This window comes from Calonectris borealis, chromosome 1 (assembly GCF_964195595.1).
Source record: "Calonectris borealis chromosome 1, bCalBor7.hap1.2, whole genome shotgun sequence".
Taxonomy (NCBI): Eukaryota; Metazoa; Chordata; class Aves; order Procellariiformes; family Procellariidae; genus Calonectris; species Calonectris borealis.
Window position 1 is genome coordinate 79208756 of NC_134312.1, and position 23164 is coordinate 79231919.

The window sequence follows — 23164 nt, forward strand, 5'->3', positions numbered from 1 at the left end:
GTACTGACCACTGATTTCTGTATTTTGAAGCGGAGTCAGGAAATGACCAGTTTCATGTGATAATCCAACAGATAGGCATAGGCCATGTGTTGCATTTTAAATATAAAGGAAACTGCAATTGGATTGAGAGATTTCCTATTTTAGAATAATTTCAGTGTTTAAAAACTCAGCTGACTAACAGCTAACGGTTCTGTACGGCATCTTCACTCAATAGAGAAAACACAGCTTTTGTGTGTTTGGGACAGGGCCTGGCTGGGCGTTCCTTTACCAGACTGTAGCTCTTCTAATGTTTAGAAAAACTGGTGTCTGGATGCATTTACCATGTAAATGTCTTCTGTGGTACATCAGCGGCAGGAGCCGCACCACTTCCCGTAAGTCGGAGGTTGAAGTCCCATGAATGTCTTGTCTTATGTCTTCAAAACAAAACCAAATTCCAAACCTTCTTTCTGGTTATATAAGCTCCACTGTTTTCTTTATGACTGAGGGCCAGCTCTGCTTTTGGTCTTTGCTGTGTCACTTTAGTATTTTCCCCTCAGTACTACACCAGTGTAAAATGTAGCTTCACCCCCACCCCACCGTAGGTAATTCTCACTGATGCTGTGGTGGTTTTTTTTAATGTTTTAATGTAGCTGGAGATTGTGTAAGTGTATTGGTCTTGATCAACTGTGAGGTTGTAGAATAAAATACATATTTCCTGGAGATCTGAAATCTAATGTAGTAATTTAATTATATTTGTGTACATTGTTGTATTTCTTACAGTACAAGTGCTCTCCCTTCTTTGTAAGTCTACTCCACAGCCTAACAAACCTCAATATTGGATGCACTGCACTGTCAGTAAGATGTAGATGAACATGGAAGTGTCACTGTCGCAGCAACAGGAGTGATAAGAGGCTTAGAAAACGTGAACTGTGAGTAAAGGCTGAGAGAATCAGCTTTGTTTAGTTTAGGAAGGAGAACATGGCAGGAGCAGAGTTGGGAAATATGATAGTCTACAGACATGTCTAAGGGTGTTACAGATAGGATGTGTAGACGTGGCGCTTAGGGACATGGTCTAGTGGTGGAGTGGGCAGTGTTAGGTTAATGGTTTACTTGATAATCTTAAGGGTCTTTTCCAACCTAAATGATTCTATGATTCTATGGTTTGGTTTATGGACATGTGATCACTTATGATAAAGAGTAGGTAGAATTTCTAATTGTGCAAATGTTTAGACATTTGAGCGAGCAGCAGAACACAGGTTCTGTATCATCCACTAATGTTTGATCAAGAAATTTTTGAATTCTCCTTTAGGAAGAATTTTCTGTGCGAATATATTTTGTTTAGTATTACTTTCCCTTTCATCTCACTTTCTTCCGTTAATAGCTTAGGACGTATTTCTCAACCTTATGTCTCAGATCCTAACTTTCCTGTTTGATCTTGAGTACATGACAAGTCTGTTTAAGGTTCAAGGAGGCTGCATCTGGATTTCCTTTTTTTGACTAGTCAGAAGTATTGGATGAGCGAATTTATTGCACTTTCCTGTAGCAATGCCATAAACACTCTTTGGTGTGGCTTCTTTTCACCAGCATGTAGTATCAAAACTGAGCTAGCAATGTTTGTAATGTGTTGCCCTCATCCCCTTTCTGAACATAAAATCAGGGGAGAAAAGTATGTGAATAGCTGTAGTTTGGAAACGTGCATATCTGTGTGACAGATCATCTGCAGATGTGCGTGTCAGTCCTGGGGAGCCTGGTGAATCTCCGTGGTGCAGCAGCATCAGCTCTCTCATCCATTCATACAGTATCTGCCTATGTGCTTATGGTTTTATGGTGTTGTTTTCCTAGGTCTTGATACTCTAAGAAGTGGCATGGTATTTTTTGTGTTGGGGTAGTTGTCTGCTGAAGTAGACTGAGTTGACTTTCTCCCTTGGCTTTGATTCACACACTTCAGAATGATGATAGTGCAGCCACCGGCTTTCTTCACAACTTCTCTTTCCCCCTCTGGTGAAATTTGTGGCAGGCTATCTTATAATGGAGCTTCTGATACCTCCTTCTTCTGAAACATCTAGCGCTGGACATCTAAACTGTGTTAATTAATTACATCAATTCCTAATTCTTAAAAAAACATGCAGTGGCATGTATAACCATGCTAGCTATATGCATTAGGGAGACTTTTTTTTTTAAATTAAGATTCCAAAGAGCTGTTGGAAAGCTGTGAGGAATACTAAGGCAACACAACTGTCTCACAGCCCCTTTTCTGAAAAGGCTGGTGGGATGATTGTGTGCATGTATTTTGCTCGTTCTACTTGAAAGACCTTGTATACTATGGATTGTTAAAGACCGTTGCAGGAACATCTTCGGGTTTACCACAAGAAGTGTAATTGTCATAATATGAGGCTTTTTGATAGCAGTGCATTTTTTTTGTTCACAACAAATTTATTTATTTCAGAGAAATGGCAAAAGAAAGTATATTTCGGGATCTCCTGGAAATCCTGATGAGCACCTCAAGTGAAATTGAGCAGGCCTACAAGGACTCCTGTGAATTGGTAGATCTAGACACCTGCCTGCTGCTCATAGCAGAGTGTTTCAGATGTCTGAGGAATGCCTGTGTTGAGTGTGCCAAGAATCAACATGTCATGAGGTATAGTTATGATCCATTTTAACCCATACAAAAATATAAGCTTTTGATGTTTGTGTGGTTTTATATAGAGATTCTTATTTTACACTGCTGTGTTAGTTGATTTATTAACTGGTATTTCCTGCTTGATGCAATCACTTGAAATGAAGTACGCAAGGAACAAAAATAGCTGACCTATTTGTAGGTTAGAGTTTGGGGCACTGCTGAATAGTAGAACAAAGTGTTTGTGTCTTTAGTACAAGTTGATTATGCAAATGATGTAAGCCTTTTGGAAGTCTGACTGTAGAACTATCCTTTTTTCTCTTTCGTTTCTTTAATTTTTTGGATAACACAATGAGTAAGTAAATAGTCTTAATTATCAGTTACAGGATTAGTATGGTTTTTTAAGGTACATTTAGATCTGTGTGGCACTCACAGCAAAGTATAGGGTGTAGAATTGTGCTTATCAACCCTGATACATATACAGATAAATTGATATTAATGGATAATAAGAAGTCAGTCTGGCTCCTTAAGTTATTTAGCCTCTCTTTTTTTGCCTGCGTCTGTTGCAACATTGAGGTGATGCTTTGGATACAACTGGCTGTAGTTTCTGAAAACCTGATAGTCTACTTGCTGTTTTTAAAAAAACAAATCAACAAAAAAAAAAACCACAACAAAAAACCCCCAAACCAAAACAACAAACACCCACCCCCTACCCCAAGAACACAAAACCAATCAACCAAAAAAAAAAAAACAACCCAAAAACCTGTTACAAGTTTGTTAGATCACAAAGAATTGTTACGGAGTACAATCTTAAAATTTGGTTTCTTGGGATTTGTCAAATTTGGTTTATTGAACTAAATATAATTTTGACATGGGATAAAGTCGCAACTTCTGTGCTGGGGCAGAATTTTCTTAATGCCACAAAAGTTGCAGGACTTTTTGTAGAAGGCATTAGTTTTAGAATAAGGTAAATCTAAGTTCAGGCTCTTACCTTTTTGTTCCTGGCAATGCTAGCACTCGTGATCATGTTGTGGGTCAAGGAACTGATCTGACAGAAAATTTGTATGCTTGTTTATAAATCTTTGCTGAGTGGATGTTCAGCCAGACTGGGTTCCTTATTGTAACTTACTGTAGCTCCATAGTTTACTCATGTTAACAAAACGGGGGAAACAGAACTGCGTGGCTGGGAGTTGGTAGGATTGCCCTTTTCAGTAGCATGACAAACACAACCTAGTTATGGGTATCTGAATTCCATTAGAAAGTAAAAACTAATTTTTACTTTTTAATGGAATTCAGATGCCCAACCTGCTTCTGAACAGAAATGTGCTCTGCACTGGTTATACCTTGTGCTGTGTATTTGCCCTCACTAGGCAGTTAGCATAGCCTTACTCATTTAGGAAGCTGGATGCTAATAATTTTACTTTCCTTTAGACTGCAGGAGGGGGAAGGCCTGTGTGGACAGAAAGTTCTGGCCACGTTTCTAACTGAAGGACTCAGTGGGTCACTCATCGGATACTGTTTTGGCTTTCTAGCAGCATAAGAATTTATGCTCCTTTTAATACCACACTGGGTGCTTTGAGCCAGCTGTGTATTAGCCATGTGTTTGTGTTGATTTTAAACGGTTGCAAATGCACAACTTGTTTAGGAATTAAATGTCCTGAATGATCAAAAGTTGTGAATGGAAGGAAAATTATGGTTTTTTGAGCTTTTGATGTTGCTTTGAAGTGTGCAGCATTCAGATATTCCAAAAAAAAACCCAAAATACAAATTTTGTGATCAAAATTGAAACATTGTTTCTAGGAAAGAATGCAAAGATTGTAAACACGTGGATTGTGTAACAGCTTTTAAACTATTGGGGAATATGAAGCTTTGTTCCTTCCAGGAACAGCAGTTTTTCTGCTTTGTGTGCTGTGAAGAAATTTGGGGTCTGAAGGAATGGGAAATGTTTTGATTTTAATAGATTGTATGTATACCAGTGTGCATGTGTGTATTATATATTTATAAATGTATCTTTGGCTTTTCTTCCATGTTAAAACTTAATGAGAAGGAGTATATGTTTGTCTAGAAAACATCTGCAGAAGACAATTATTCACATGCAATGATATGATATTTTTTAAGTAACTCATGCATGGGTGTGGAGGTTTGGTAGAGATGGTATTGCCATGTTCTGAAGTTTCAGCCACTCTATCTTGGCTAATCTCTTCTCAAAAAGCTTGACTACTAAAGTAGAAACAAGTTAAAAGCTGAAAACTTCATCTGCTTATACTGTTTTCTTTGACTTTTGGTTTTTACTCCTGTTGCGTGCGCATCCTGGCATGTATGTTGTCTACCTCCAGGATTGCTGATCTTTGGCTGTAGAATTATTTTGGCGTTTTTCATTCCAAATGGCTTCACTTCACTGGTTTATCTTCACTAACGCCATATTTTTCCATGTCTGGAAGTGTTCAAGGTCAGGTTGGATGGGGCTTTCAGCTACCTGGTCTAGTGGAAGTTGTCCCTGCCCATGGCAGTTGGGTTGGATTAGATGATCTTTAAAGGTCCCTTCCAACCCAAACCTTTCTGAGATTCTACCTATGATTCCTTCTCACTGGAGAAAGGATAAATGATTACTTGACCTTCCCTGCCTCTCTCTGAGAGTTTTGTATGTTTCCCTTTGAACTGGCCCTGTTCATTTGATGGCCATCACTAATCAATTTATTGGTATTTAAAATCCTCAAAGTTTATTACTAAGTAATGTACATTGACACTTTCCTTGAACACTTGAACTTCAAACAAAGCAAAGTTTTTACACAAATAAAGCTGTTTAAATTACAGGAATGACCTGCTAATTTTTAACATCTGATGTAGAAGAATAGCAAAAAGAGAGGAAAGGGTACTTAGCTCTGAAGGTACTGTGTCCAAAATTGTTAATATGGAGGCTGATGCAGTAAACCTGTTCCTTTTGCTTCTTATGGCAGTAGTGTGGCTGCTGGTAGTCAGGCACAGTTAAGTAGGAGAAACTGCTTTTTATTTCAGAGTTTCTGAAGATGTTAAAGACTTGCTGTTGACTTCAGTGAAAAGCCTTTTTGCTTTATTTGAGTGTATTTCATATCAAGTGATTTTTTTTTTTTTTCCCCCCCAATTTAATGATAGGAACTTGGGTCTCATCTCTACATCTGTCCATTTGATCAAATTGCTTCATGGAATACAAATCAAAGAAGAATTGTTATTGACTGGTAAGGCTGTGGATTTTGTTAAATATATTGCCTGCAATATATTTTTTTACGTGGGAAGTCTTGTAGTGATATGATGGCACCTTACTGATGCATTTTTTTCATAAATAAGCTTAATTGTTTCTTGAATTGCAATTAAGAATTGGGGGGCCTTCTTGTATGCTGCTTGAAAAAAATCTCGGTCCCAAGTCTAGTCCAATTGTATTTTCCCTCAACTGTTCCCTGTAGATTGTTAAAGGAAAGATATGTGGAAACTTCTTTAAAATTAACCAGGATATTTGAATTGCAAAAAGGAGAAGTTCCTGTAATATCTCCATTCAAAATATGTTCTGCTGTTTTACTGTCTTTTTATTGATCTACGAACATAGTGAAATGAAGAAATATTCCTTTTTTATTTTGATGACACTTGAAATAATTTATTTGATTCCAGGAAACAAATTTTGGCTGTGACTTTTTAAAATTATTTTTTAATTTTCATTTCTGTACTGTGGTTGCTGGCCAGTCAGGGTAATATCTGCCAAGAACTAAGTACACATTTCCTTAATGGATTAGTTTTTTCTTTTCTTTTCATGCAGTGAAGACAAAATCTGACTATAGTATCCTTCCTCCTTAATGGCAGTTATTGCTACCGATTTCTACCGAACTCATTTCACTGGATATTCAGGCACTTTCAGTAATTCTCTTCACAATCTGCATTTCACTGCGTGTGCATGTGGAGCTTCATACAGGGCATTGGACCCGAGTCTTTACCGTCTGTGGTTGCAGAGAGTAGGGAACATTTGGTTTCTCTTGCTACTTTTATTTCTTTTCACTCCCTTTACTTGGATGAGGTTTTTACTGGGTTCCTGTTGCTGCTTTTCTATCACTTTGTGAAAGCAAGTGAAACTACTATCATACAGTAACTTACCCTCAAACACCTTTATGAAGCTGGGAAAGAGCAGTGAAGTCCAGGATACTGTTTTATTTTTGCTGCTATATTTGGCTCAACATGAAGCCTTGCAGGTATGTGACAGTATTATGCTTAATCCATGTTCACTTCTTCACCCGTGGCTGAATACTTCTTCCAGGGAAGGAACAGTGATGCTAGAGCCCTTCATTGTGGGAGGACCAGAACTAAACACTGTGGGTGGCAAGAAGAGGGCTTGCTCAGTGACCACAAAGAGGAGGAACTGACAGCACACAGGAGTGACTCTCAAGTCGTGTCACAGGGTCAGACAGGGAGGACTGGGAAAAGGTGTGGAGGGCAAGAATGTCCTGCCCCCCTTCATAGAGAAGCAAGAGAAAAGGAAAAGCGATGGGAACTAAAATGCTGGTTTTGTCCAGCCTGACATTGTTCCTGCTAGGGTCCTTGACAGCAGTAGGCTCCAAAGTCGACTTCCCACCTTCAGCTTATTCAAATTATCAGGAATTGTGGTGTGAGAATACCACCATTCAGTGGCACCTCCCAGCATCTGCAGGAGAATGAGCAGAATGTACCCCTTGTTGGTTACATGTGTGGCCTGAGGTTTCCCCTTCAGTCTTGTGGCTGCTGACCCCTCCTTGATGGGTTATCATATGCATGTGTGCTGTTCTTCTGATGCTGGGATCTGAAGAAGCATCAGTGAATGTTACTCGGCAAAAAAGGAAGGAGGGGGTGGAACCCAATAATTTGATTAACTGCTTCAGTCTCCTTTTCCTACCCAGAGGATGTTGTAAAATTTCTTTTTATCACCATTAAAAATGAAGGGGGGCATTGACCAGAAAGTTTTTAACAGTATTTCAATAAAAAGTGTTTTGTGACTGTTACTCCACATGGCTGTTCAACAATGTGTTTGAGTTGTAACTAAAATTTGATGTATTGACCCAGGATAGAGAGTTCATTTGATACTATATGTAGTATTGATCTCATTGGGAAACATCTGTGATGAGCATGACGTAGGTATTCCATTTATGTTAGTGCAAAAAAAAAATTACAGACAAGCAAGTGTTGCTAATTCCTTGCTGAGTGATCTGATGAGCTTTGTTCTAAGTGAAAATTAAGCTAGTGCCTAGAGCACCAGCTCCTTCTACAGAGTGTACCTCAGAAGTTAACAGTTACATTCAACTGTGGATTATTAGTCGTACTTTCAAAAGTGAGGCAAATTACTAAATTGGACTTGGATAGCACTGTTGAAACAAAAAACCCCCATGAAATTAGTAAATATTACTGTGTTCATTAACTATATTTCTGCTTCATGATTCTCCTCATATTTCATATAGGAAATCGGGTCACAGGGCTAGAGTAGCGTGTGTATTTTGTTCTAGCAGATAATTAGGTATTAAATGGAATATTTCAAGTTGTTCATTTGGATATGTGTCCCGTTTCCTCCTTCAAATGGCTGCTTGGATTTGATGATCCCTATTGGTGCCTGTTTATATCCTTAAAGTATTTTAAATACCTTTGTGTTGCTTCCACAGCAACAAAATACAAGGATAAAGAGGTAATGCTGTATTGCACAGTGAACAACGCTAATGTTTCAGTTCATGTCCCTGTGAAAAATTCCCAGAGCAAGTCATTGTAGGCTAAATAAATTTGAATTTCCAACATTATTATATTTATGAAGAAGAGAGATTGAAAATTCTTCATGCAGACTTATTTTAACCTGATCTGTGGTATGTTTTCACTCTTTTGTCTGTTGGTAACTGTTAAGACTGGTAAGTCTCTGAGCGGTATGGTAATTTTTGTAGGAAAGTTCAGTGTAGTACAATTCATGATGGATAAAACCAGATATGAAATAAAGTATATATTCTCTGGCCACTACTGTGACTAGTGTAGTGGTTCTAAGGGAGGGGACAAACTGCCTGTTTTAACAATAGATTAGTGATCGAAGCAGCAAAAAAGGAGGTGCTGTGCAAAGTGGTGCGATTAAAAACTGTTGCTAAGATTCATTCAATTAAATCCAGACTCCTTTGCATCTCCTCTGCTAGGAGAAATACTTTTTGTAATAGTTTATCGTAGGCTCAAGTGTTATATTCATGGTTAATTTGGCTCCTCACTTGAGTATATTTACTGAAACAACTCTACTTCAGGTTTTCAGCATCTCTCTCTCTCTCTCTTTTTTTTTTTTTTCCTTCTTCTTCTATAAAAAGTTAGATGAATTCCTGTATGCTTGTAATGTACTTGTCCCAGCCAGCTGTGGAAAAAGCTGTTGTTTTGAATACATGATATGCTGCTAAGGCAATGGGCCAGCAAACCTGAAGGTGAGTTAGTATGTCTGTCCTGGAATAGCTCTTTAAGGCTTCAGATAGGTTTAAAAATAACTAGTTAATTCATACATATGGCATATAAAGATTGTCCAACCCCACCTGCAAGCCAGCCATCCCTGTAATAATAATCTTCTTTCTTTTTAATACATATATTAGAAGAACATTTTTAGGCCTTTCCTGTATGGTATTGCTGCAGATTGCTGTTTGTCCCCACTCTTCCTCTCTTCTTACTTCCCAAGTTAGTTTTAGTTGCATTCCACAGCCCAGTTTCTCTTCTTACAATCGCTTACAATACATAGTAGTAATTTGTCTTGAGTAATTTATATTCTGTAGTTCTTAGAGAAGGGAACGTGCTCTAAGGAATTGCACAGTGAAAGCCAACAGCTAGATGAGTGCAGGGGGTTGATGGGCAATGATGCTTTACAAGTGTTTAACAATTTGTAGCTCTTCTTCTGCCCAGTGTCAAGACTGATTTATGTCAGATAAGTCACACATACTTGTACATGTGCTCTGTTTTCTTATTGCTCCAGCAGTCCTCCCTCCTTCTCTCTGCAAGAGATAGAACTTCCCAGTCAAGTAGAGAAAAATTAAAGTGCTGTACTTCTTGGACAGTATCTGAAAAATGAACTTCACCTCAGTGTTCTTAAAACTATACATGCTGAAAGTCTAGGAAGTGGGTGATTGTGTAAGGAAGTACTTGGCCTTTTAGGTTACGGAGCTTGGATATTCCTGCTGGGAAGACAAAGATGACAAATGCTGTGCCCCTCTCCCCAGTTCAGAATTAATTTGAACAGGGATTGCAGATGCAGGAACTGTACCTACTCATGCGGAAATGCTGCACGCAAGAAGGTCCATTACATTTCTTTGTTAACTGATTTGAGACTACAGTCTTCCAACAAATAGCTAATAAGATACTCAAATTTTTACCTTGAGTCTTGGGAAAAAAATTAATTCTCTGCAGAATATAGATTTAATGGCATTTTCATAGGACCCTCTCCACATCCCTTTGGTTTAGTTATTTTTTTAATTACAAAAAAAAAAAGCCTTATCGTAGCAAGTTAAGGTTTTTTTCCTGCTGTAGGTATAAAGACCAAGAACACTTGGGAGAGGAACAGGCTGATGAAGCTGCCAGATGAACTTTAACTGAACTTACAGCACACCCAGATCTCTTAAGAGCTGAGTAGTAGTTCAGTATGTTAGGGATTGCAACAGACATAGGAAGTATCCTTGTCAGAAGCCCAAGTAGAAAAATCTCCTTCACTTCATAGCATGTGTCTTGGTTTGGTTGTGGGCTTGAGGTTTTTTTTTCCTTTTTCCTATGGCAAATCTTAAGCTTTCCAGCAGTGTCTAGCAGACCTTTGGGAAGGTACATTGAGGTTAGTCAAGATGATGAATCTTTAGATTCCAGAGTGTGAGATCTGGATTTAGGATTCATCTCTGAAATCTGGAAAAAACAGATAGCTTTGTTTCTCCTTAATAAATGGCAGTGAGGGCGTGCCTGTTTTGAAGCAAGCTTATGTTCAATAGGCTGTGTCCCATTTGATCCTTTCATTGATTCCTACCCCCACCCCATCCTGGACAGAAGGAGCTTTAATCTTTTTGTTTGTAAATAGATCTTCTCAAACCTTTCACCGCTTCAAAATATTGCCGATGCTGAAGAATGTGCTTTGAATTCCAACATAATTGCTTAAAAAGTATTTATCTGCCAAAATACTTTTCTCTCCTCTGGGATGAAAAGGCATTGAGTGCCTGATAGCTGCCCTGCGTGGGACAATTTGTTGTGCAAGTTCTCTGAATGAGTTGATTGTCCTCTCTGAGCGGAACTGAGTGCAACTGCACGGTGTCAGCCACAGAGGGAATACTGTGCTGATTGTCTGTGCCTGAGAGAGGTGCTCTGAGCATCGCGCCAGCATTCCGCAGTTCCAGGATGCTGGTGATACTCGAGCTAGTTTTAAACCAAGTAGCGTAGGTATTGTCATTGCTATCCTGTGCTGATGCCATGCCTCTTAAGTTTTTAGGGGTTTTAACCAACCAGGGTAAGCCGCATAAACATGCGTTAATGGGAGAATATGAACAGCATACATTAACGTCATGGGTACTCCTGGAGATCTCAGTCAAAATCAGAGTCCAGATGTGCTAGTTGTTGTACAAAGGTTTAGGTTGTTTGCTGTTCTTAATGTTATGAGTTCCAGAAATGTTGGGTACATTACAGTGGATGATAAGCTTGAATGCTTGAACAGGAATTTGACTTTGCTTCCAATTTTCTGAAAAGTGTTCAGGTGTAGTTAAACTGCTACAGATACTCTATTCAGAACAGAACTTAAAACATTCCTTTAAAAGCAGTGATGAAAGATGACTCTATGTAGATTTTTTTAATACTGAGGTTATTACAGTAACTTGAGCATTTTCTGGTAGGATGTTCAGCAACATGAATATCATATGTCTAACACCTGTTCACACCTCCTTTCTTGAGGGAGGATGTGTGGGAAAATATGGAATATCTTGTTTTAAACATTTTTAAAATACTCCAAATGCCATGTACGTACAAGGGAGCTATAAAGACATGTTTGTTGCTTTGAGCAGAAAAGGAGAAAGCCTGCCGGCAGCCTTAATAATGACTCGGGTTCAGCTTCAGTCACTGTTCTTTAAGTACTCAAACTGATTTGGACCTGATCAGCTATCATGCTTATTTTCTTTTAGTTAATGAAAAAACAATTGCTCTTGACCCATTGCTGGCTTATCGTGATCTAGGAAGAAAGTGCGTTGGAAAGTACTTTGTAGTCTATCAGTACGGAGGAGAAGTACTCTGCAGAAGAAATGGCAATAAGTAACCTTGGAATTCAGAACTCTCTAAAAATAAAAACAGCATCACTCCTTCATAGAGATTTAAAAAAAAAAAAAACCTAACGGTGTGTGTGTGCTTCAAAAATAAGAGGTGAGGAACCCAGGCTATATATAGCTTCCAGAGCTACTATTTCTTGCAAAAGCCAGATGGGATGGAAGCATTTCATCTTGGATGAAATAACAAGACAAAAACTTTCTCCTGGGGTCTGCAGTAGGAGAACATCACACGATTGAGCAAAGAAGGATACTTGATTTCTTTGTGAACTCTTGAAGGTGAAGACATGCTATGTTAAAAAGCCACTGAATCATAAGATGTAGGAGTTCATGTAGTACTAGAAAATCATGTTGACATTTCGTTGTGAGAGATCCCTGAAAAGAAATGAGGAAGAGATCAGAAATTCCCAGGAGCTGCATTGGGTAGCTTATCCTTTCTAAAAAGTTGTTAATTCAAAGTAATTTTCAAGGGTTTACAGAACAGGAGATGTTTAATCAAATGTTTTTGTTTTCCTGAAGAAGAATCTGAGTAAAACGGGGAGCTTTGAGTTGTTACGTTTGGAAAAAGTATTCCTGAAAATAAAAATGAATGAATACCAGTTAAATGATTCAAGTGATTTGTACTTCCTCGAGAGAGGCTAGGAGAAATAAACCTTTCAGTTCTGTCCTCACTCAGTGAAAGGAAACATAAGATGTTTCTTTGCTCTGACCTGTTCCTAGTTCTGCACTCAACCATTTGCAAATTGGAATTGCACTGGAAAACCAAGACTGGCTAATTTTGAGGGTATGGAAAACAGGAGAGGGTGATGTTCTCAAACCTGCCGAAGAACACTAAATTGATTTTCCTTTATTCTTTTTTTAAATGGGCAGCCACGTGTCCTTAATCACTTCTTGATTCTTGTCAATATTTATTTATTTATCTATTTATTTAATTTTCTTCCCCTAGAAGGCAATGGCAACAGTAGCACTGTTACTTTTAGTCCCATTAAAAAGATTATAACTTGGCAATAGGAAGGTGAGGCCTTTTCAGAATGCATCTGAGTGGTACCTTTGCAGAACCAGTTAGCTTGAAAATCAGGGTATTTAGGGCTTATGTACTGGCCTAGGAGTCTAACTAACTATGGCCTATTTTTGATACTTACTTTTTTTCTGTACTTTATCATTTGGAATGGCTGGTCATTCAGCAGTGTACTTTAAATTAACAGGAAAGAGAAACAGAATGGTCAACTATGGAACCTGAATATTCTTTAACAAATACCAATATTGACCAAGATTGTCTCTTATCTTTTGTGCTTCTATTTCCTGTTCAGTATCTTTCATGTTTTATTCTTTAAAAAATTTGCATTCTGCTTTCACTGCTTTTTGTAGTTTTTTAATCATGTTGCACTGAATGGTTTAATTTCCAAATTACTGCTTGTTTTTCATATATGAAAAATAAATATTTTAAAATATGCCTGCAAAGCATGATGGAACAGTAAATTTTTACTAGACAGACATCATAGCAGAGCGAATATCCAGTGCTGGCCCAATGCATTTGGGAAACCATTGCTAAGTTTTATTGCCTATAAACAGAGGTCTTTTTTGCTGTCTGAACAAGTGTCTCCACGCAGGCTTGGTTATATGGATTTGATTGTAATGTGACTACAGTTGAAGAAGATGTAACTTTTAAATTGTGTTTGAGAGTCTCCAGGATACAATGGCTACTAAATTAAAACCGACAGGACTAAGGAAGGAAAGTTAATCCTTCCTCTCTTCCCACATCAGTGCCCTCTATATTTATCTCTGGAGGAGGAGGCAAACTGTTTCGTTGGGGTTTTGTTTTGTGTTGTGTTGTTGGTGGTGGTTTGTTTTTTGTTTTTTTGTGAGCAAATACTGTAAACTATTACGCTGCAGATTCATTGTGTAGTCATGTTACGTGCTGATTTACGTGGAATGAGAGAGTAAGTGGTTATAAAGCTTGAACCATCTTGTCATACAGAGTCAAAACATCATGAAATGTTAATAGGTGACATTTGTCAATTTAAGTTCATATTCATATTAGCTTTTCTTTCAAGGGAGAGGAAGTGAGCGAGAGCAGTTCCTGAATGGACCCACAGTTAGGTTTAGGGTTAATTCCCAAAAAGGAGCATGAAAGGAGCATGCCTCAGTTGCTTGGAGGAAAAGAGAACTTAAAAATCTTCACCTCCATTTATTTTTTTTTTTGGGGGGGGGGGTCCTTTTGCTTACTGTTAGCATAATTAAACTACTTATGTTATACAGCTTTAAATAAACCAGATGCTAATTTAAACAGACTTTTTTTAGTCATGTAAATAAGGGACAGCCCTGATCTTGAGAGTTGCCAGTTTCCATGTGTGATCTTTGCTTTGTCTGTCTAGGCTTTTTGTATGGGGGATTGGTGCCAGTACTTTGCTGCCACTGTTAAAGTAAAAACTATAATTACATTGTCAAAATAATATTTATAGTATTTTCGGGGAATAATTGTGGGAGTGTGACGAATATATTATACTCATCAAACTTTTATGTAAACATAAGCATGAGTTTTTTATTTGAGTTATTGGTGTTGTTTTTGGCCTTTGTGTTTTTCCAATCTGTAAAAATAATATTGGGATTTTCATGGTCTTTGTAGCATTTGCAGAGTGTATGCCCTAACAATCAGTTGATATACTATCTGGTAGAAGTAAACTGCTATTTGCACTTGTATTGGGATTTTGGTTTCATGTTTCCATAGCTTAAGAAAATCCTGTGTTTTTTTGAGTTTTGCTATCCCCTAATTATTATAGCTCTGAGCATTTTACTACTTTACCAGACAGGAAAGTTTTAAGTAATTGGTTTGTTCTCTTGGTACCATTTGGGGTTGTTTGGGGTTTTTTGTTCCTTTGTGTTTAGCTCGTTAGTTTTTTTAATTTTTTTTTTTAATTATTATTTGAAGGTGAGTCTGAGTGCTTTTGAAAGGTGACTGAGCATCTTGCAGAAACATCTATGCTAGGAAGCAAGTACGAGGTTTTCTAACATTAGACAGTTGCCCCTTTGCTAGTTAATGGTATAGACAGGACTTAGGCATTCTTGCTTCTGGGTGATGGTAAGTTACCAGGTGTAAAAATACTTCAGTCCTGCCCTGGTTTTAACTTTACAACTGCTCTGTCTGTGTTGTGTTTTGGTGAATATTGCCACAGCTTTTTGAACTGTCTGTCTTCATAACATCTACGGCAAGGATTACAGCTATGCAAGCTTAACCCTTCCTAAGTATGTCAACCTGATGCCACCTTCTGTGGATGAGAAGGTTCACTTGGTCCTCACAGTTTGGCCCAAAATCCATTGCAGGCTGTGGAAAGACTCTGATTTGGGTGGGCTTTGTTCCAGGTCTTTGTTCCAGGACTTTGTTCTTTGGCCTGTTTTCAGAAACTGCAAAATAGGGAGCCAGCTTTTACACCTCTTTCAGCTGTCCACAGAAGGAAAAGAGCCAAACCTGGACTAAGGCGAGTCAAACCGATGAATTGTCCTGAGTTTGCAAACACTGAATTCTCTTTAGCTCTTGTGTGTGTCGTATTGCCCCTGTCTGCAGTGGTTAACTCTTGCCCCGTGTACTGAGACTCTCACACTTTGAATCTTGTGCGGTACATACAGGCACGACTAACTGTGCACTGCTGCCAGTTCTCCTGGAGGGGTTGTTTTTTTCATAACTGTGCCCTGCATGGCTAGTACAGTAAACTATATTTATGTAATACAGCAGTAGCTGTCATTTTAAGTAAATGCCAGTGTTAACTATTGTTTTCACCCTGGCACATCTGTGTTTGCGCACATGGCTTGGCTGTGATTTCTGTTATTAATACGGAAACTTTACACATACCTTAATTTCTTTTTCTTATTTCATAACATCTGGAGTGGAATGAGGTTTGAGGAGATCAAGTTCAGATCCATTGAAGAAGGGCAGCTTTAGGACCAGGGATGCTATTTAAATGCAACATATTCTTATGTTAATGTGGGGAAAAAAGGGGAGAGGCGGGTAGTAGTGGGGCTTCCAACTTGAGAATAAAAGCTTGAGGAAGGCCTGCATCATCATTACTAGACCCTTGATACCATAGGCAAGTGTAGGATCTTGCGTCTGAATACAGCAAGCTCCAGCTTTCTCTGTTTACCCCTTGTTAGTCCTATGGAAAATTGTTACAGTCCCCTCGTATTTAAAAACCTTTTCCTTACTCTGGTGAAAATGTCCTATCAAGTTTGAAGCCAGTGGTTCTTGATAGTATTCTTTTTTCCTACCTTGGGCTTTATTCCCTACTTGAGTCCTATTGCTTCTGCAGTGACTGACTGCTTTAAGCTGTGCTGAGTGAATTACTTTATTTACTGTGAACTGTGAGTATAGAAGTGTATTATTGCAGCGACTTGTTGAGGTTTGGCTTGTTGAGGTACAGTTTGAAGTAAAGACCAGATCCTGCCTAGCGAGGTTCACCTGTATGATGTTGTTGACATGGGTGGCATTGGAAGCAGACTTTGAAAGAGTGACAAAAAAGCTGGTGCTTTCCAACAGTTCGGTGTTTGTTGTACTGATGTTCAAAACTGTCTTTTCCATAATACTCGTGGAAAAATGTTTTGATTGCTGTACTGGGACACAGAGGCGGTGCCTCTCTCAGAGTCAATGTAAATCATTCTGCTCCTTCTAGGAGAGAGACTAACCTGAGCTAATATCTGTAAGTTGTAACTATTAGTAGATCAATGGGCTGCCTTGTAGGGTTCCTTTTTCTAGTTGCTGATACTGCGTTTAGGCAGTGTGTATAGCTGTTTTGGGTTTTTTTTCTTGCTCCTGCAATTTGGAGGCTTTCTAGTATAGTCTGCCAAGATGTTGCTGATTTATGACACATGCATAGTGGTTTTATAATATGGACTGATATCCACTTGGAGCACAAAGGAAATGGGAGTTTGCTGATGTCTATTTAATTAGAATGGTTTCTGGTTACTTTGGTTGAGGCTTGAAATGAACAGTAATACCTATATTTCTGTGGACTTTTAAATACAGTGTTCTGTAAGCCCTTTCCTTCCTTCCTTCCTTGCTCTTTACTGTCCCCTACCCTACCAGCAAATAGTGTCAGCAAGATTCGTAATGAGGCAGATCTCTAGTCTACATAAGTACATGTGAATCAAAAGTTGCAGAAATATCTGTAGGTTTAAGATGGTCGCCATTGGTTGACTGTAAAGGTGTGGGGAAAAAAGATTTCTGTTCTATTATGGATGGAAAATTTGTTGCCTGCCTTTTTCTTTCACTGTAAAGGCCGTGGCGTTTTTACTTTGCTCTGACATTGTGTGCTGAATCGGCAGCTGCACAGGGCAGCTCTGGTGTGAGCAAGGCCATCATAATTCTGATCACTTTAACTCGCAGCAGCTGCTCGGTGGCTGTTTCTAGCTTCCCTCTACATCAAAGGCTGGAAGAGGAACCAGTCTTTATCTCATAACCTGCTGCTAGACTTTGGCCAGAAAAGGACAGGTATCAATCGGGTTAGCCAATTATTTACTGTCCATAATAGATCCTGTGGTTATTGGCAATGATGGGCATAGTGCAGGTCACATGCTTCTTCCCTGTCTTATGGCTGTGATGGAGGAGAAGAGATAAAGGATAAATAATTGTAAAGATTACATAATGTTCTTATGGGATATGACCAGACCTAGGTTGTTCTTGTTTTTCCCAGCAGGGGCATCAGGATTGTAAGATCAAGGAGGGAAAAATGGGGCAAACAAACCTTTTCATGCAGGGAGCTTCCTAAAGGCAGAGCATCCTAAATTTAATGTAGAGAGAAGAAGCTTAGCTGTTTTTACGTGTACTGAGAGGAAATGCCCCTACTAAAGAGTCTCCCAAGGAGGCCCAAGAGTGCTATAGTTCTTCTTCCAGGGAAAGTGAAGTTGGAAGGGGGTGGAAAGGAACTGGAAGAATATCCAGGCGAAGAGAATAATGTGAGGCATCTGCTTGTCTTCGGGTGAACTGTCGCCTGTTTGGATCAAAATCCAAGTAGTTACAATTATGTAAAAGTTCACCATGGCATTCTTCTAACCTTTTGATTATCATTGCCATGACACAACTTCCGGACTCTCCAGTTACATGAGCATTGTTCTGATGGAAAAGGAGGGGGCTATCTGTAACCGTGACTGTCTTTCCATTCTGCAGTATTCTTTTTGCTAGCAGGTTTGGGCTGGGAGAGAAATGCCTCATGCCTATCCTTCACTTTTCAGCGAGAATTTCAAGGAATATTGCCAGTGTAGAAAGGAAAAATTACAAGATTTGTACCAGGAGACATCAAGGTCTATCCCTTTCTTCCATCCTCCGGACATACTTCATGTGAGATACGGAAGGGACTGTAACAAGCCAATGAGAAGAGGCAAGCAGCCCTTATAGATATAAAAAAAAAATACAAATAAATGGTAATGCCCAAAAACATGGACGCTAAAACTGTTGCTGTATGTTAATGTGGTTATGCAAGTAAAAATACTAAATGTAAGTTTACTTGTTGATCTCTGTCTATTGCAAAAGGACCATGATCCATTATTAGCCAGATACAGAACATAAATGGTCCAAGGGGGGGGGGGGGGGGGGGGAAGTCTGATATCCTTTCCACAGACTTACAGAAAAAGATAATTTAGTTTTTCTAGGGAAAATATAAGCACCTCAGTGGAAACTTTGGTTTAAATGAAACAACAGCCATGGTATGCCATCAAAAATAATTGGAGAAATTTGCTCATAACCTTGGTTACTATTTTACATGTTAATAATATTCTTTTTTTTTTTTAAGACCTGTACAAGGTATCATGTAGTAGCGTGTCATATGGTTAGATACCACGAATAACGCATAGTGGGTGGCCAGTCCTTTTTGTTATTTTTCTTGGTTTCCTGGCATGGTTTAAGTCCAGGTTGAGACTCCCCAGTACTTCAAACTTGCTGATTTTGCTAGAGCAGGGTCTTTAAAGAGACATTGTCTGTTAGATTTAGGCTCAACTTTTAGGTTGATTCAAGAAAAAGATTTTACATCCTAACGCATGCAGGAAGCTTATAAATGCAGTTCCCAAGTCTGCAAGAACTTACACGTGTTTTACTTCACTTAGGAGAGTAATCTCAGGCATGTGTTTTTGCTGCTTGTGGGGATATAATAGGAGTCCCATTTATTATGCCTTTAGACTTTAATAGATAATTTGTTAAAGAAATGAACACACTTATGATGTTTACTTTCTAAAAATAAAACAATGCAATTAAAATACCAGAAGATAAAGAGTATGGTCCCGTTACTGTATTTAATAAGCATTGCTAATGCTGTATGAATCAGAATCAGTATGAAACTGATCTCATGTCAGGCAGCGGGCTGTCGAACTGACTCTTTTCCTAGTAAATGCACAAATACATTTTTTTGAATCTACCATTATGAGATCTTATTAGAACTTAATTTGCATCAGAGGCTAATTTGATGAGTGCTCTGATGGTTTCTTCCAGCTCCCTTCTAATTCACTTGTAACTCCACATTTTTAATAGCGTAGTGGGGATTTTTCTTCTCTTTGAGTCAAATTCTCCTTTTTAGTAAGAACAAAGCGTTGATATTTTGCCTAGACATTTATCTTCCAAGGACAGAATGGTTGTCCAGTCACCGCACATAATGTTCTGTTAATATTAGAGTTGGCATTTCTGAAGGGAAAGGAAAAAAAAATTAAGAGTGTTACTTTCTTTTGGAGGTGGAGGAGATGAGGAGTGGGAACAGAAACTTATTAAACACAACATTCTTGGTATTCCACAGATGGTAAAAATGGGTTACTAGTTTGCACTGCAGCAAGTGCAGTATGATCAAGGTGGAAATATAATCGGTAGCTAGACGTTCATTTTATTTACAGAAATAAAATACTAAGCACTGTTTTAATAACTTCAAATGACAGAGCCCATATATGTATTGTACATTCAATTTGAGTAGTCTAGACAGTCTGTTTTCCAAGGAAAATACATTTTCATCAGTATTTGTGGTATGATTCATGGTGGTGAAGAGGCAAATAACTCTTTTTATGACTGGAAGTTGCTTTAGCTTGCAGCCACAAGGAAACAAGTCAATGACCGGATGATAGTGGTGGAAACTACATTTTATAGAAATAGAGGTCTACACCTTATGCTAAGTTGAAGGTTTTATTTTTCCAGGGATGGCAATGTATCACAAAACATTCTGCCATTGTTTACAAACAACCAAAGGTGTGGTCTGTGTTATGGCTTGCAGTCCACAATTTAGATTTGCAAAGCTCACAGGCGACTTAAAAGGTGTACAGGCTGTCGGGAGGCTGTGATTCGGTCTAAGTAGTTGTAAACCTTTGTCCATGCCCCCAGTGTAGAGGGGGCACACCAGCTGTATCTTTCATGCATAGTTAATGGTTAGCAAAGCATTAAGGAGAGATATGCAAGTTTGCTAGCCTTATGTTTGCAGTCTGGCAAGTGATGTTGTACAGCTTCATACATGTTCTGGTTGGATTTATTTTATATCTCTATGTAACTCCAGTAAAGGCAAAGGATTGTACTTATAACTATTTCTGTGCTGTCTGCCCCAAATAAAAAGAATGGAAATATCTTACGACTCTTGTAAGCCTCTGCAGCTGAGATCACGGTTTTTCAAAGTGATCGGTGAGCAAGTTCACGGGCTCCTATTCTTGACTAGAGGAATTGTAGTAGGAATTTGAAAGTCTAATTATCCACCAGGAAAAAACTCATGTTCTGTAAGGAAGATGTAAAAATGTGTATGAATATAAACATTTAAATACACTACAGCAAAATATGTTGCGTAATAACATAATGGTTGTGTGTCGCAATCTAATCACGAAAGATACCGGGGGGGAGAAATTGCAGTTAATATTGTTGATGGAGGCTTACCAGCAATAAAGTCTTCTAACTTTAGTCCTGGGACTTTAATAAATTTTTGGGAAATACTATCACCTAACCTTGTGGAGCAGAAGGAAACATTCTATGACATTTTAAAATCATAATGCTTAAAATCTTTGCCCTAATAACGTCAAGGATTTAAGTTTTCATCTAATACACAACCTGATTCTGCAAATGACACTGTGTGAAATTACGTCTTCATGAGGAGCATGGTGCAGGGTCAGGCCTGTGAAAGGTTCATGTATGTCCTTCGGACTACACCATCTGGGTAGTACTTGCAATATAATTGTTAAATGAAAAGTGTGTGCTAGAGCTTGATTCAGTTAGTGTGTGATCATAAGAGACTGAAATGAACAAATGGAGCTGTGATCTTAAAGGTTCTGAACTGCTGGAGTGCATTTAAGCCATCCTTGTGCAGGGCCATAAAGTGATATCAGCTGCGTTACCTTTTGCATAGATGGCACTGAGCGACTCTGAAAGATTGGTTTACACACAGGCAAACATTTAGGTACCAAAATTCATTAGGAGAAGAGTCACTGTTTCCCCTTGTACACGTTGTCCTGTTGTATAAAGGGGTTATTTTTGTAGAACCTAGAAAATTCTCCATAACCCATTGCAGACTGGTTGTGAAAGCAACATGTAACCTGAGTATTTGCATTTGCTAAAGAACATCTTGCTTTTATAGGAATCATTGAAATCTCAATGGGGGGAAAAATTTCTTCAGCTCTAGGGTCAATCTGTGTATCAGAAGTTACATCTTAGTACATGTAATTTCACAGTGGTTGACCATCAGGTTAAAAATAGTCTTGTTGACCACACACAGTGTAACATTTTTTAAATTAAAATTTAGCTGTGCTGATAGCTACAGAACTATTTGTTAAAGTCAGTGCTTATAGACACCAGAAGGTAGGGGATGGACTTAAGTTGTTAAATAAATGGGTCCTATGGAAAAGACATACTTTTTTATAATTGTATTTCCCAAATACTAGCTAATGCAGCTGGAAAGAGTGGTTGACAATTATTTCTAGCTTCATAAATATCTAAGTTTTCAGGGAAAAAGTGAAATAGTCTTGTCTTTTTTTTTTCCTTTCTTTTCCTTTTTTTTTCTTCCCCTGTTCAGAAATTACATGACTTACTGAATGGATGGCAGAATGGTTTCAGCTGGTATACCATGCAATGAAGTCCGTCTTAATCGGCTTCTAGATTTTCTTGCTTTTGCTGTAAGGACAATGAAATTGTTGGAGAGGAGAAAAGCAGTATCTGTATTCTACAGATTTCTAAGCATAATTGAATCATATGTTGCAGCAGTCAAGTCCAATAGAGGTAAAACAAAAACCAAAAACATGGAAATTGAATGCTAAGAAGAGACTTCCATAGTTGGGAATGCAATGCTTCACTTTTATTGTAGCATTTACGTTTTTTAACACATGCATACCTTGCTGTGAATTAACAGCTCTAGTTGGATTTTTTGGGGGTTTGTTTTTTAAAGCATAAATACTAAAGTATAGATTTCCAATGCTCGTATCAAAATTCACTGTAACCTGGTAGCTTGGTGCTAGGCTAGTACATTTTATCTGGAATCATCTTTGGAGAGAAACACTGCCTATGAGACATTTGCATACTCCAGGACCACCGGGTGTACTTGTGGGGTTTTGAGGGGGGGGTGTTTGTTTTTTTAAGCATAACCGTGCAGTTACTACTGTGATGTGATTCAGAGAACATGCTGTGACGAGCTAGTTGTGGTGCTATAATGACTTTTAATGCTCTTTGCTCCTCTTCATCATTGACTTTCCATGTGTGACTGCTGGACATGGCACATAAAATCATAGCATGGTTTGCGTTGGAAGGGACCTTTAAAGATTATCTAATCCAACCCGCCTGCCATGGGCAGGGACATCTTCCACTAAACCAAGTTGCTCAAAGCCCGATCCAGCCTGACCTTGAACACTTCTAATGATGAGGCATCCACAGCTTCTCTGGGCAACCTGTTCCAGTGTCGCACCACTCTCGTCATAAAAAATTTCTTCCTTATATCCAATCTAAATGTACCCTCTTTCAGTTTAAAACTATTGCCCCTTGTCCCGTCACTACAGGCCCTGGTAAAAAGTCTCCCTCCGTCATTCTTATAAGCGCCCTTTATATAGTGTAAGTCTGCAATATGGTCTCTCAGGAGTCTTCTCCAGGCCAAACAACCCCAACTCTCTCAGCCTTTCTTCACAGGAGAGGTGTTCCAGTCCTTTGATTATTTTTGTGGCCCTGCTCTGGACTTGCTCTGACAGGTCTATGTCTGTCTTGTACTGGGGGCCCCAGAGCGGGACGGAGTACTCCAGGTGGGGTCTTACCATATAAGTCTGTCCAGCTTGCTGGTGAAGACTCTGTTGTCCCACTTGGTCAGGTGAATCTCATCAG

At 38.7% G+C, this 23164-nt stretch overlaps 1 protein-coding gene across 1 annotated transcript in view; it reads left to right on the forward strand.

The window, feature by feature from the left end:
- Positions 1 to 23164, forward strand: part of ATXN10 (ataxin 10) — a 106227-nt gene that overhangs the window by 3480 nt on the left and 79583 nt on the right. The window contains exons 2-3 of the mRNA XM_075162139.1: positions 2426 to 2617; positions 5729 to 5811. Coding sequence (XP_075018240.1) covers positions 2426 to 2617; positions 5729 to 5811 — 275 coding nt within the window. The remainder of the gene's footprint in view (positions 1 to 2425; positions 2618 to 5728; positions 5812 to 23164) is intronic.